The sequence below is a fragment of the Myripristis murdjan genome, chromosome 13, assembly GCF_902150065.1.
Source record: "Myripristis murdjan chromosome 13, fMyrMur1.1, whole genome shotgun sequence".
Classification (NCBI taxonomy): domain Eukaryota; kingdom Metazoa; phylum Chordata; class Actinopteri; order Holocentriformes; family Holocentridae; genus Myripristis; species Myripristis murdjan.
In genome coordinates this window covers 3,749,751-3,765,613 of record NC_043992.1, presented here as the reverse complement: position 1 = coordinate 3,765,613, position 15,863 = coordinate 3,749,751, and the positions used below count along the sequence as shown (strand labels likewise).

The window sequence follows — 15,863 nt, the reverse complement described above, 5'->3', positions numbered from 1 at the left end:
TCTGAAGCACTGGTTAATTAGATCTGGCCTCTTGTGTGTTTCATGAGTTTGAACAGAGACACTTTATCGCTAAATTCGGACTATCATTGTGTTCTTGTGATTAGAACCTCTACTTTAGCCATCAGATTTTACTCATCCATCTGTCATGCTTGCCTATCCAATCTCAGTTACACAACTTCTCCAAGAGGTGAAAATGAAATGACGCTCTTATTTTGGAGGCGACGCCGCCGGAGTTCCGGCGTGGCTCTGTGTGTCTGCGCGTCACTTGACGCAGCCTCGGGCGGGGAGGGGCGTAAAGTACGCAAGACGCAACGATTGGGTTATAGTTTGAGAGAAGCGTCCCGCAGCAGAGGATGGGAGAGATGAAGGCGCAGGAGAATCATCATCATCCCGCAAATTATGGCCTCTTTCTTTTCTCCTTGAGCTGCTCCAAGCTGCGCCGAAGCCTCTCTCTCTCACACACACACCGGGCAGGATCAAACCTTCTCCTCCACACACACACACACACACACACACACACACACACATACACACACACACACACACACACACACACACACACACACACACACACACACACACACACACACACACACGTCATGAGGCTGTCAACGCACAGCCACATCCATGCAGGCATTTCTAGCCCTCATAATGCACAGTTTACAGAAGGAGGGGTTGGGTTGGGAGCGGAGGGGAGGAGAAAGAAACACGGGCTCGGGAGCTCCAGGCCCGCAGCGGCCAAGGTCGAAACCACGTGCACGACACGATTCAGAGCCACGAGAGCACTCTGCATTCAGTTTGTGCACGGGGGCACAAAGGGTTTCTAAAGGTTTTATGCTGCCACACTGATGCAGGACATAGATCTGCCTCACTCTGCAGCCTCACTCCTCTCAGTCAGTCAGTCACACACACACACACTCTCTCTCTCTCTCTCTCTCTCTCTCTCACACACACACACACACACACACACACACACGGCTGCAGGGCAGGCAGGTTATCACAGCACACACACGTTTCACAGGATGTTATCATCTGCACTTTGACAAAAAATTACCCGAAGAAGATGAGGTAACATTATTTTAATCCACCATGGATACACATCATGGCTTTTTTTTGTTAGATATAAACGTAAGCCTTCACCCTGAAGAGCAGGTTTTCCACACAAAACCACACACACTAGATATAAGAGACCAGAGAAATACATTTATTGGCGAAATGAGGAAAAACCTAAAATAAATGAAAAAGCAGCAGTGTGCTTTACATTTCATGTGGGCACCCTCTCCCTCTCTCTCTCGTGAGGGAGATAATTAATAGGGGCATTGATTTATTTATTTCATGATGAATGGATCTGACAAGAATAAAAAGCTACAATTCTGGATCATGCTAAGTCCTTGTAGTTGCTGTTATTTAAAACACTCACACTCCACTCCAAAGGCAAACCTTGTTATGTCTTCACGCAGTTTTGTGTAGTATCAAACGGGAAGACAAGTTTAGAAATATGTTGTGTGTTGTGAAATATCCTACGGCCTTAAATACAATCACAGAGTCATCAGAGCTGAGGAGGAAAAAACAAAGATACCCATAATGCAAAAACAGAAGAAAACAACAACAAAAAAACAACAGCTCAGACATTTCATACAACCCTCAGACAGTGGAATGTTCAGTTGCATTTAAAAACTATACATATTGCAGTTCCACGCACTCCAAACGCACTTCCACTCCTTTGATACAAAACAAAACTAAACTAAAATTACATTAAAGCATCCAATTTTTCCCCGTGTTCCTCAACACCTCGCAGGCCGATACAGCCGACATGATTCACAGACCCAGCAGAAACCTCAAAGAAAACCAACTAAAGCCCTTGTCTGCTGAGGTTAATGGTGTCACTCCATAATGCATCTTCTATTTAAAAAACGGCCTGACATTAATTACTTCAGCAGTAATTAATATTACTACATTTTGTAACTTGATGACAGGTCCTTAACAAATTACTACGACTACACTCTGGGAGAAAAGCGAATAACATCCCCAACAAAATGGAATCACTTTGCAAGAAAAGACCTTTAGTTGTTTTGTGTTGACTTTATGAGTAGGTCTACGTTTATTTTCTCACCAGATTTTTTTACATGTCATTTTGGAATGAACCTCAAATTCATTTCAAATGAAAAAATCTTGAAGCCGCATTTCAGAGGCAGCATGGTCTTACATGAGAAGAGTGGAATCAGACAGATGTGACAGATCCCGCTGCTGAACTGGCCTCTCAGTGTTCACGCGACATCAGTCAGAACATGGCAGCACAGTTTGCATCGGCGTGAATATTAAAAAAAATGCACCGTTTTTCTGATTCCCAAGAGGCAAAGAGCGGCAGAAATCTGCAAGCAGCCCTCGCTGATATTAAGACTGTTGCAGGTACATGACTGCTTTTCTGATAAGAACAGATGTGGGTGGAGGTGTGAGTGTCACAGGTTCACATCTGACTGTGGCAGAGTGGGTGCATGCTCACTTCTTCTGCCACACACACACACACACACACACACACAGCAAGCCTGTGCAGCCGCACTGATGAGGAACATTAAATAAAATGCACACTTAAAGCCTTGCAAGCTACCCAAAAACAAGCTCATGTAGACATTCAGGCCAAGGGATGCTGATTTTTTGAAAGTGAAGTTCAGTGTTATGTATGATCGCTCTGGGCTATGTTCCCACTCTCTCTCACTCACCCGTCTGACACCTTTCAGAAAACAAAGCAAAGTGGAGTCAGCAGCAGTCAGCATCTCATATGAAAAAAACACACAAAGCAATTAAAAGCCACACAATAAAACCCGGAGAGCAGAGACAGATCCTCGCCCCTCCTCACCACACTGACAGTGAGACGGGTGCAGGCCCGTGCACTCGCTACATCACCACACCGACGGAGCTGGGATTCACTGCCGTGTCGCCGGCACCAGACGGCCACCTGCATCACTTAAAATAGAGGCTTCGCAGTTGCATCACAGATCTCCTAGCAACCACATCTGGCACCATCATGGAGGTCCAAGTGGAGAACGGGCGGTGCACAAATAAAAGTCTAAATATATTACAAGCAGGCAGGAGGAGGAGGACCCAGGTGACATTCGCTGTTGTGCCGAGGCTGTGTCACTTCAGCCATGCTTTAATTAAAAGTGAACAGTCTGCCCTGGCCTCCACTCCACAACACTCTGCGCTGCAGCTTAATGAGAGTTAGCTCCCAGTCTATACAGGGGGCTACGCACAAGAATGTGAGACTACCTGCAGGGGGCGTCGTGCACTGAACTGGGTCAAGCAGAGCAAAATAAACAGCACTCAATTGGAGCTGTGGGAGAACATCAGCACTCTAAATTCATTTTTTCATTTTTGTTACTATATATTATATACTATATCTTCTGAAATGGTCTTTAATTTTACAATTGACAGTTTCATGTTATGAACACTGGGCTGTGTGACCAGTCCAGTTACTGGTCAACATCTGAAATCAAATATAGTGATCATTTTTTAGCAGAGCCCCATTGACTGTCATGTATTCCACTGTGTTAAACAGGTGCTCAGCGCTGCCCCTGATGGCAAACAGACAGTACTGCACTCTTGTCTCTGTTGTTATTGGTGTAGCTTTCTCTCTCTACAGGCTGAGACTAAGCTGAACAAACTGTTAGCCAGCTAACTAGCCAGCAAGCTACTTAAACAAAGCAACTTACACTAATGTTATACTTAAACTGTTAGCTAGCAATCACTAGCTACTGCTAACGCTAGTTTCTTCAAGCTACATTAGCTACAGTTCAGTGCTAGCTAGCAGACCAGATACTACAGTTAGCTAGCCGCCAGGCTGATGATCTAAATACATAAAAACTGAAGCCACAAAAGTGTAGAAATGAGCTAAACACTGAGTTGTGTTCATTTAGAGTCAAAATTAGCTTGGAAGCGACCGTCATCAAAGAGCTTTGGACCTCCAACATGGCCACCAGAGGGCGCTGACCGTCCTCTGAAGCCTCCTGTAATGTCAGGCCGGTTTCACAGCCAGAGTTTGAGTTTTCTGATTATCTGTGTGTTTTTGAATCACAGCAGGTTCTGCTGTGGCCTGGGAGCCCGGCCACTCAGCCAGCTCCTGGTGTCCAGCTCTAGCACAGTGGTTCTCTAAGCTTTCTCAGTGACAAAACCCCTTTAATATGTGTTTTAAGTCCAGCACAGCCTGACCAGTAGAGACAAAACTGTATTGTCTCTGTTTCTGCTTCTCCTCTTCCTCCTTGTTCTCAGCTGTGTTGCTGCTACGCTTCAAACACTAATTCATTTTCTGGATGTTTTTTGTGTTTTCTTCATCTGACACCTTCAGGAAACCCAGAGGGAAAACTGAAGATAAAATGTGCTTCATCAAACTTAGTTACATTTTTGTTATTGAAATTATTATAGCATATACTAATTATTTTAGGAATTATCCATGATTGATATTTTTTAAATGAACATTAAAAAAAAAATCTCATGGACCCACTGCAGTACTCCAACATACCTCTAGGGGTAACCCCATTTGAGAACCACTGCTCTAGCAGATTGATTTGCCCCCCATCCCATGATTTCCGGCCAACCTGGCCCACGTCGGCCAATCAAAACTGATCTAACCCGGGGCAGATTTGATACTAGACTGTTTGCTGCTCTGATTGGTTGGGAGTTCATCCAACTGCATCTTGTGGCATTTCGGTCTGCGGCTGTTTTTAACGCTCCTTGGAAATCAGAAATGGACTGAGCGGTTCCAGACTACTTGGGTCTGGTGATGCTGCTCTGCATCTGAACACGTGTGGTCTTGTAGAGGGACTCAGACCCTGTTCAAGACCTTTTCTCAATGCAGATTAAAACCTCTGTGATCACGCTGGAAAATATTTTTTCGATGCCCTAAAACCAGTATGGATCCGGTGGATGTTGTAGATGTGACAGCTGACATGAGACAGAGTGAGAGAGATGTGCGGTGGCGGCAGCGGCGGCGGCCTGGACAGACGAGCCGGCGCTGAAAGCAGCAGAGAGCGAGACAGACGTTGGTCCATGACGGCTACACACAGTCCCCTCTGCCACCACCCACATGGTTACAATTCATTTTTTCCTCCTTGTTTTTATTATTTTTTTTAAATCCTCGATGGTCACTCCAATAATGAATAGTGTGGTGTTCTTCATCCTCCTTCCCCTCCTCCTCTTCCTCCACCATCAATCCCTCCAGCCCTCCATCCTCTATGAACCTTTAGAAGAGTGCGTCTGTGTTCCCGTCAGCCTTCAGCCTGTTGGTAAAAAAACACACAGGGAGGAAGTGGGGAGGGGGTCACACACGCTGGATGTGTGTGTGTGTGTGTGTGTGTGTGTGTGTGTGTGTGATTATGTGTCATTTCACTGGATGCTTTTACCCAAAGCACCTCACAGTATCAAAAGTGCATACATTTTTAAAAATGGGTGGCTCGAGGGAATCCTGTCCCTGACTCCAGCTGTTTGAACGTGTGTGTGTGTGTGTGTGTGTGTATGTGTGTGTGTGTGAGAGTGTGTTGGCTCTTGCCTTTCAGTGAAAGGGGTAAATTGCAGGCCTGAGAGTGCAGCTTAATTAGCAGAGAATGGCACAGCACTGGAGCTCTATGTGGGTCTGAATCACTGACTCAGAAACAGCGGCCAACAGAGAAAGTGTGACCTTCCCACTCTGGTTTTAAGAAATAATTCACTATTCAAAGAGATGGAATCTATAAAATATACAGAATTATCCAACTGCAAAAACAAGCCTGTTCAACTGTCCGACGTGTTAGTGATTATATATTATAGTTCCAAGCAAACAGCATTTAGTCGGTGTCTTAACCGTTTAATTCAACGTATTTATTTATTTATGTGTTTATTTCTTGAAGCAGGATGACGGAGAAGGATGTGTTGATGGGTAGGGACGATTCAAAAGCATCCAAAAGGTCAAAAATGGTTTGTGCATAATCTTGAGGCCAAAAATTTTCTAATCTTCAAAATAAATCTTCAAATTAAAATAAATTCACTGAGGGTAAATATAGCTGCTTCAAGGTAATCATGAAAACAGGCTGTTTTCCAGGAGGGAGAACTGAGGAGAATTAGCATTTTGGTCAAAGATTTAAGAGAAAATGGCAATTTTTTTTCCATTTTGTCAATAAAAAAATGGAAACAAAGCTGCATTTTGAGAATTATTACATGTTCAAACAAACCAAACTGATGTGGAATGGAGAGCAGCTCTGTCAGGCTGAGCTCCCCTGCAGTTATCAGGTTTTCTCTGCCTTCTCTTGATTTGATCAAATCTGATTGACAGATGTGTGTATGTCAGTCTGGAGCTATGAGGTGAGTCACTTGAGTCTTTGGTTTGTCTTTGACCAATCACTCTCACAAACTGAATCCCAGATTTTTAAGGTAAAGAATCGCCTCCACATTGAATATATATGGCATTTTTGGAATCACTCAACTGAAAATCTGAAATCATGTTTTACATAATTTCCTTGACTTGGCAGGTACAGGCTGCGTACGTCTCTTCCCTCACTGTTTCCTTTGAGTTGCTGTTCCTTCTTGTTTCGTGTTAAAGTGTTTTTTATATGAAACTAACTGAGCTGCCGTCTTGACCAGGACTCGCTGAACAACAGATGTTGTCTCTCAATGGCTCCTTCCCAGCCAAACAAAGGAGAAATACAGTAACAGAAAAAAAAAACAGAAATATCTTAAAGGATAATAACAATGAACCACATAATTGATGTATTTGTGATTCACGTCGGCCTCACCCAGTCCGCAGTCAGATCGTCTCTTGTGGAGCCTCAGAAACACGACGAGGTTTGATTCGATCAGACTCGGGCACTTCAAACACTTTCTGCTCGATCTGTCCTATCATCTGTCCAGCAGGCCGCTGCTCATTTCCTCTCAAAAGCCTTTTAAAAACTTAATTGTGCCTCTAATTCCCCTCGTTTCCTGGCCTCCGCCCTGACCTAACGCACACAAAAAAAAAACAAACGCAGAGGCACAGGCACATAAACCAACACAAACACTCGCACATAACGTGCACATGCAAACACACACTTGTCATATGATCTCATCTGACTTCATCTGTTTATCGAAAATGAGTCACAGATAATGGGAACAAGTGTAAATGCAATCAGTGTGGGGTTGTTTTACAGCGCGGGTAAACCGAGGAAGCGGTTTTTATTTTTCTATGTTGAAACTTTAAAGCCATTAGCCAGAATCATCAGCACCACAGACAGGAGCTTGTGAGGAGAAAGACTAATGAGTGGCTGTCTTCTAGCCCGTGGTCTGTCCATTTCGCACACTGTCAAAGCCAAAAAAGGAGCAACAGATAGATCATGTGGTCCTGTCAGAGCAGGACACCGAGCCTCGAACCACCAGGGGATCGATTCCCACCGGGACGCCCCTCCTGAAAATGGATGCACGCGTGGTTCTGGAAGGTGCTTTGGATAAAAATGTTTACCAAGTGTCATGTTACAGTCAGGCCGGCCAGCTCCACGACAAATAACCTGATATCATTTTAGAGTCTACTCAGTGTATTGACAACAACAATGTCTATGGTTTGGGTTGAAAAACTCCACAATAAAAAAGGAGAAAGACAATACAGTCAGGGGAAGTGAACACAGCAGTGACGATGACAGTGAGACACAAAAAGGTGAAAAAAGAAAAAGATAAAAGCAACAAAAACAAACACTTTTCGTCAACATGACGGTGTAAAGGATTAGTGAAGCCGTGTACAACAACAACAACAACAACAACAACGACCAGCTGACAGATCAGCCCGACCGAAGCTGAACAAGGAAGCATAACAAAACGGTGCGTTCATGGCAAATTGGAACCGGGAAATCTCTGAACTCCAAGGCTGGAAAAATACCACTTGATCTGCTGCTGACCAGCTGTGAAGAGGGGGGAGCTGAAATGTTCTGTGAGCTTCTGCAAATATCCAGGGATGACAGTTTGACTGAAACACACGGGTGATTTTATTCGTTTCACTGTGCGACACTACAGAGTGCATCATTTTACAGCACAGCAGAGGAAAGCTGACTGCTATTAGCCGTCATGGCTGAAGCCTGGATTTTGCCGTGAGCGCCGAGAAGCAGCCCTGGTGTGATGGCAGCCTCTAGTGGCTCAGGGTCTGTGGAGACCTCCACACTGGCCACCAAGTAGCCACAAGCCACCGCCTAATGCTGCTTTCAGGTGCTCTTTGTGGTGCATTTAATGTCGTCTTCAAGAATATTTTAATCATAAAGCCTACCGGTAATACCACTTGTTCTCCCTTTTTGTCTATTTTTTTCCAATTCTTTGAGCTTTTTTCTTTTATCTTTCTTTTCTTATGGAAACTATAAGCCATATTATATCAGGATTTGTGATTTGTAAATAAACGAACCAACCAAATAATTTCTAGACTCTTTATTCTACTTATTGTCATTTGTTTGGCTTGTTCCTCCTCCAACATCATTTTTGAGCCTTATTTTATTTTCCTTTTTGTTTGTTGCAGCATGCCATGGAACACTTTGTAACTGTGCTTTTGAGAGATACTGTAAAAATAATGTTTATTATTACATTACTATATTTTACATGCCTTTTGGTTGGGAGTAAAAACAGAGATAAGGCATCTGATTTGTAACTGGTTGCTCATTTCTTTAAAGAAAAGAAACCCAATATCCAAAACATGGATGGCGAAGAGAGATAAATAAGATATTTAATTAAGCATAAGTAGGTCCTATTCATTTGCATATTGTCAGCCATGTTGGCTAATGAAGCTACATCACTCATGCCCTTTCTGCCATCCTGATTTGCCCGTCTTCACTGCCCTGAGGTGGTGGGAGGGTTCAAGTGGTACTTCCTGGAGGGAAGGTCATTTATCTGATAATCCAGACAGAATCAGAACACACAACAACTGAATCATCGCCGGGCCCAAGAGCAGTAACTGAGCCAGCTGTACAACAAGTTTATCTGCTGCCATCGCTGGAACAGAAGTGAGGATATTCAATAGTAGCAGTTATCGGTCGTCAATTGTGTCGACTGGAAATCTAATGCAGAAGTTTTGACTTTTGACCTTTTAAAAAGACACACAAAGGAGTTACTGTCGTTCGCCTCGCAGGGCCAGACTAACTGGAAACATGTGAGCTCCAAGATGCCACCAACGCACAGAGAAGGGAGCAAAACAAAACAAAGGGGTCACATTTGATTTTCCTTCCTCTCTCTGCCTCTCTCTGCTCCCATCGCTCACACTGGGTGATCAAACTGAGATCGACACCGGGGAAAACCACAGGAGAGAGAGAGGCACAGAGACTTGGTAATGCAGGCACAGACAGCATCTTCATCACAGCCACATAAAAAAAGGTGATGAAAGGAAAGAGTTCAGATGACAAGGAAGAACCAGCTGATCTGGAGGAGGAGGAAGAGGAAGAGGAGGAGGAGGAGGAGGAGGAGGAGGAGAGGGCAGGGTTCAACAACACAGTGAGCAGATACAACACAGACCGCAGCAGGAGGTGAGTTAGTGCTTTCAGTCCATCACAGGAGGAGGAGAGGAGGAGAGCCGGGAGGAGTTTCAAACAGGAGGAAGGGCTCCCGATTGGCTGGAGGATGCAGTGATGTGACGACAGAGTGGTGTCAAACTCAAAAGTGAGGCAGAATGCTTGTGCTGTGTTTAAACAGCTCCGACCATGATTTATGCAGAAACAGAAGGGAAACAAAAAAAAGCAAGGCTGAGTGAGTGGGTGAGGAAAACAGAGAACGAGGACAGCGGGCGACAAGGAGAACGGAGACAGAAGACAGGAGGGTGAACGGGGTGAGAGCTCGGTTAGTGGTGGGTGGTGACGGGTGTCTGCGACGTCTTACTGTACGCAACCGTCTCAAAGTCACTGATGTGCACCGCACCTGAGGACGGCTGCTCCGAGGTCTCCGAGGACGTTTCCGCCGCCGCCGGTGTCGGGCCGGCCCCAGATGGTGCGGCGTCATCGCTTTTCCCCTCCGCTGGCTCAGAAGAGTTCTGCTCCACCTCCAGGATGGCAGGAGAGGACGAGGCGGGGGGCGAGGGAGAAGGAGAGGGGTCTGATTTGTCTGGAGAGAGAGAGAGAAAGAGAGAGAGAGAGAGTGTGTGAGAGAGAGAGAAAGAGAGAGAGAGAAGACTGCTGAAAACAAATGTCCTGTGTTGGAAGGGAGGGTTGTGCCTCAACGATGTGATTCTCAGGGAAGCGCTAAACCCAAAGTCCTGTTGGCACCTTCAAAAAAATGTGAAAAGGTGGCACATCCCAAATTTCCAAGTAATATTTCACCTGTTTGGACCCCACTACCCCCACCCCACTAACCAATCACTCTCTTATCCCATAGATGCAGGAGTCAATCACAAGCTGGAAGGACGGGGAAAATAATGAATAAAAAAATAACCAAAAAGGATAAATAGTAACTAAAAAATAAAACGCAGAAACAGAAAATAACAAGACTATCTGAAGAAATAACAAAATAAAAAAAATATAACAAATCAATCTTGTCAATCTAAATAAAAAAATGAATACTACAATAAAATAAAATAAAATAAAGACATTAGTAGTTGAAATAAAATTACACAAAACAATCAAATCCAGCAAGTCTAGTTAGATCTGATTTACACCCCACTACATGCAACACGGATGTTAACAGAACACCTCTACTGGCATTCAATGATTAACTATTAAAAATGAAAGAAAAAAATATATCCTGCAATCCCTTAGTTGTTTTATCAGTTTTTGTGTGGTTGTTTATTTCCATTTGAGCTGCGAGATGTGACAACAACAATAAACCAACAGGAAATATTAGATCATCAGACTGTCTGTGTAATTTCTGTGTGCATGCATAAACTTGCTCGGCACAGATCTGAAATAAATTCTTTTTAATATCCATGACTGCTCTGGCAACAGGAGCGCACCGGTCACGCCAATAAAGCCGATCTACTTCAGAGAGAGAGAGAGAGAGAGAGAGAGAGAGAGAGAGAGAGAGAGAGAGAGAGAGAGAGAGAGAGAGAGAGGGAGAGAGAGAGAGAGAGAGAGAGAGAGAGAGGAGAGGGAGAGGGGAGAGAGAGAGAGAGAGAGAGAGAGAGAGAGAGAGAGAGAGAGAGAGAGAGAGAGGGGATAGAGTTCATCATTCCTCTATCCTCGTTCACACGAGTCAATCAGGCTGTTGGTGTCAGCGGCCCCGGGGCTGATGGGAACTGCTGCGCTACCTGAGCGCAACGGACGGGAAATGGAATTGAGAGTGAAGTGACAAAGAAAAAAGTGTGTGTGTGTGTGTGTGTGTTTTTTTTTTTTTTTTTTTATAAATTACATTTCAAAGAATTAACTGTGGCACAGGCCAGTCTTGTAACCTTGGGTTCACCCAGTTTTGTGTTCCTCCTGTCTGGTTGGTTTTTGTGTTCAGGTGTATCACAGATGTGTTACTAAACACTGATACACAGCATGGCTGTATGGATGTGCGGATGTGTACTTGTACTTGTGTTTTCATCCTATATGTGAAACACTTTGTAACTGTGTGATTTGTGCTATACTAATAAAATATTTGCATTATTAGTGTTTATTGTGTACCCAGCTCAGTTTTATTTTTATAAATTGATAGATCTGGCAGTCACGAAATGGATTAGCACAATTTCAAGCGTCAACTTTTAGACCATTAAAGCGCTCACAATTAAATTTAATAGCCATACAAACATATCTGCGCATTTCAAATCACGAAAAAAGAAAAAAGTCCACACACTTTTACTCTAAAAATCAAAATCAACTGAGTTCACCGACGTTTGAGCCTCAGGGGGTCAAGCTCCCAGAGGTAAGTGAGCAGGTGTGTGGGTACATCTACACACACTAAAAAGTTCTCATGGCTCAGCTCAGCCCCGTGTCAAGTTTTTGAGGGAATTTAACATTTAACACATTAAGACAGCTGCATAAAGGTTTCAATCTGCAGCCAGTCTGAGATACAGTGCGATTTAGCTGGAATAATGAAACAGCACACAGGTATGCCAGGTCAAATGAAGCTTTTCTAACTAACTCCTGTATTGTCATTTTTTAAACATTAAGAAATAATGACCAAAACGATTATTTAAAATCAGTAAAAAGACCTGAATTCAGTGTTAAAGTCCCAGTCCTGTCGCTGTCTTTTTGGGTTGCTGTTTGTTTGTCGTGGCAGCGCGGGCTGTGTGGCATGTTTTCAGCAGTGACACAACTGAATAACGGCAGAAATGTGTCACGCTGCTGTTTGTCAGTTTGATCATGAAGTTAGGTCTCGGCACAACAAACAAAAACATCAACAAATTAGACGTACCGTCTCTCAGTTGTGAGCCTCCACCAACCAGTCAAGCTTCACCCATGTCGTAATATTTGTAGTGAAGACTTTGAAGGAATTTAATAAAAGGAATGGAAATGGAAGTTATCACTATATTGACATTTATGATTCCAGCGCGAAACATGCTGTCTTCACTGAGAGATTATTTTTACAGAGAACAGAGGCTGGAGAGCTTCGTCACATGGCGTAACCATAATCACCTGGAGCTCAGTATCAGCCACACCAGAGGAGCAGGAGGACACCTGTCCCGGCTGTCCTCTGGAGGAGGCTGGACACGTACAAGCACCTTGGGACTGGACTGGACTCACTTGAGCTCTCGTCAGCTGGGGACAGAGCCGACTGTTCTTCCTCAAGAGACTCACAACATTATGAAGTCACAGCGAAGTCGACCTTTGACCTTTTGGACATAAAATGTCACCTCCTCATCATTTTATCCTGTTTGACATTTGTGTGCAACATATGAATTCTTGGATTATGGCCCAAAAGATGTTTCGTGAGCTCACAGTGACCAGGACCTTTGACCTTTGGCATTCCTGAGACAGACCAACGACCCGAAAACATAAAACCCCCGGCCACGGCTGTCGCTGAGGCATGAATGGACAACTGTTTGACTCAAAATCAGCATTTACATTCAGGAACAATTTTGTCTAAAATACAGAGGATTTTACTTGTTTTCATTTTCGTCCTCAGTGGTGGTAATGTTTTTGGTGCAGCAGCTGTTGCACGAACACAGGAAAGACCAGGATGTAGTAATTTATCTATTGAAACAGAAGCAGGGCATGATGGTCCTTGTAGTTTTGCAGTGAGTTCTGTACCTTCTGGAGGAGCGGCGGGTGTTTCCTGGTCCGACGTCGTAGCAGCGGCCTCAGTGACCTCAGGGAGCTGGTCGGAGACGTCAGAGGGGGCGGGATCAGATACACCAGAGGGGGCGGGGTCAGAGGCCGGGGCGGCGGGGGTGTCTGCGGGAGCGGAGTCTGGCTCTGACACTGTCACACTCTGCTGGGTTTCAGCGGCAGCTTCTACTGCTGAGGGAGGAGGGCGAGGAGCGATCGAGAGGAAAAAGTGGGGGGAAGAGGGGAAAGAGATAGGACAGGAGACAGAAATGAAAAGGGAAGGGAGCGAGGCGAGGCCGGGCGAGGGAGGGAGGGAGAGCACGGAGACGAGACAAGATAAGAGGAGACGTGAGACGAGACGAGCGGAGAAAACATTAGAGGAGACGCAAACAAAAAGAGACAAAAAGAGGAGAGAAAAAGAGCTACGTTTCAGACAGTATTTCCCTTTTCCAACCCGCTCTCTATCCCCCGGTGGAGAGAGGGAGAGAGAGAGAGAGAGAGAGAGAGAGAGAGAGAGAGAGAGAGAGAGAGATCAGAGGCAGGATGGAGAGAAGAGAGGGCGATCGACACAAAGAGACAGAGTGATAGAGAGGAGAGAGAGAATCGGTGTGGAGGAACAGTGAGTGGCATGAATAAAAGGTGATTTTATCCACTGAGTGGGATCCCTTCAATACAGACAACAGTTTCTGCATCCCTGATCTGACTGATACAGAACTGATCAAACACACTGACATCCAGTATCAATACACACCGACGCCAAAATCCGATTACTCAAAGGATCAGGAATTGAACAGCACAAATTTGAGTTTGTCATGATGATACTGAGGATGCAACTGGAATAAATGTGAGAAAATGCAGTTAGAAGCTAAAAGTAATTAGGAGTGAAGTGATCAACTGATGATCAAGTGATCTGTAATAATCAGCTAATAAACCTTCTAAATTGACCATTTGTGATCACAGAATCCCCCAAAGAACAGTAATTATTAAAAAAAATTAAACAATCAGACAAAATGTCTGTATTTTGACTCTCAAGGGAAAAAAAATGTTAAGCATATGGCCTACAAATTCAGAGCCATTCTGTAGAAGAGAGCAGCTTGTCGTCCATCTGGCTTCAGCAGTTCAGTTCGTGACACGTTTTGTGTTTGACAGACTCCAGTCCGAGGTTTTAAAGTGGCTCGGGATGAGAGCAGGTGAGTGAACACCTCAGTCCCCACACACTGTCACATTTAACTGCCGTGTTTAAATAAACCAACAAACCTGTCGCTTTTTTAACGCACGGACAGGCCGGCTTAGCCAAGCAGCAGCAACAACAACAGTCTGTTACACACAGCACTGAGCTGGAGTTTGCTGTGCTCTCTGCACAAAGTCTGGCCAGGACGCATCATTACAAGGAGGTGGTGCAAGTTATGTAATTGCTGTGTCCGTCTGCCTCTCTGTGAACAAGATGTCTCAAAAACCCCTGAATAGATTTACTTGAAGCTTTGTGGAAGGCTGGTCTTGAGCCAAGGAAGAGTTGATTAAATTTTCAATCAGCCAAAATATACAACAAGAACAAACAGAATCGTGACTACGGCTTGTTGCAGTTCGCCTCCTTCCCCCTGTGTTTGGTTAGCTGACGTTACCGGCTCAGATGCTGAAGCGCCACAGACTCCAGTGTTAAAACTCTGCTGTAAAAACACTATTTCAGCAGAACTGAAAGAAATGACATACAGGCCACACCTTGGTAATCTCAAAGACATTATTCAGACTCCAAATGTGTTTGCTCATGATGGTTTTCAGGAGATGAAATAATAAATGGCTGCTCTATACGACTCAGGTCTGCCTAGTTTAACACACCCAGTGTTGCTGCTTCAGCTCATATGAATGAGTGTGTGTGTGTGTGTGTGTGTGTCAGAGCCGACCAGCTGATCTAACAGAGTTGAACTGCGCTGTTGGCTGAGGGCAAATACCAGATCTGCCTCCTTGGCAGAGGCATGCAAATTCAAGCCACAGTATCCAATTTCAGATTTAAATTTCCAAATAAAATTTCTCAATTTATGTATTCAAAATCACCTTTTTGCATTTAAGAATTCAATATGAACATGACATTCAAATTAATGAAAATCAAATGTTGTGTCTGTTGGCACTAACCTCTTAGATCCAGTAATGTAAAGAAAGTTTTTTTTTTCTATTTAAAAAAAACAAACAAACAAAAAAACATCTGAAAATGGAAAACTAAGCACTGAAAAAGTGATTGTGATTATTGTTTCCTGATTATTTTTTATTCTCAACTATAATCCATTAATCTTCTGGTTCTGTTTTTGATGTACTTCTTAGTACTTTAGTCTACATGGAAGGACAAATAATGACAAACGTTCATGAGAAGTTGGCAGAGACCAAAGTGATGTCTTCAAAATCAACTCCTTAGTGTGGCCGGCAGCAAATAAAACCCAAAATGTTAATTTCATAATTTCATAAAACAATTATTAGCCTCTTAGTGCAGCTGGAATCAGACAATGAGAATTTTTACTTGCTAAATCAGTAATATGGTTACAACGTTGATAAACATCAAGGTTGTAACTGAACAGTGTTCTGCCGACTGATTAACTGATTACCTGGCCGATGGTTTCAGCACTACTGTGGCGTTACTGTGGTGTTACTGCGGCGTTACTGTGGCGTTACTGTGGCGTTACTGCGGCGTTACTGCGGCGTTACTGTGAGTGTGGTGATAGAAATATGGCG

The 15,863-nt window shown here is 44.0% G+C and overlaps 1 protein-coding gene across 2 annotated transcripts in view; it reads right to left on the bottom strand.

Moving 5' to 3' along the window:
- Positions 1–1,183: 1,183 nt before the first annotated feature.
- ccdc9 (coiled-coil domain containing 9) overlaps positions 1,184–15,863 on the bottom strand; it is a 40,343-nt gene continuing 25,663 nt past the window's right edge. The window contains exons 13-15 of one of the 2 annotated variants that reach the window (XM_030067909.1): positions 13,125–13,334; positions 9,880–10,062; positions 1,184–5,273 (exon numbers count right to left, since the gene is read on the bottom strand). In XM_030067909.1, coding sequence (XP_029923769.1) covers positions 5,269–5,273; positions 9,880–10,062; positions 13,125–13,334 — 398 coding nt within the window. In that variant the 3' untranslated portion in view covers positions 1,184–5,268. The remainder of the gene's footprint in view (positions 5,274–9,879; positions 10,063–13,124; positions 13,335–15,863) is intronic. The other variant, XM_030067910.1, reaches the window with a different exon arrangement.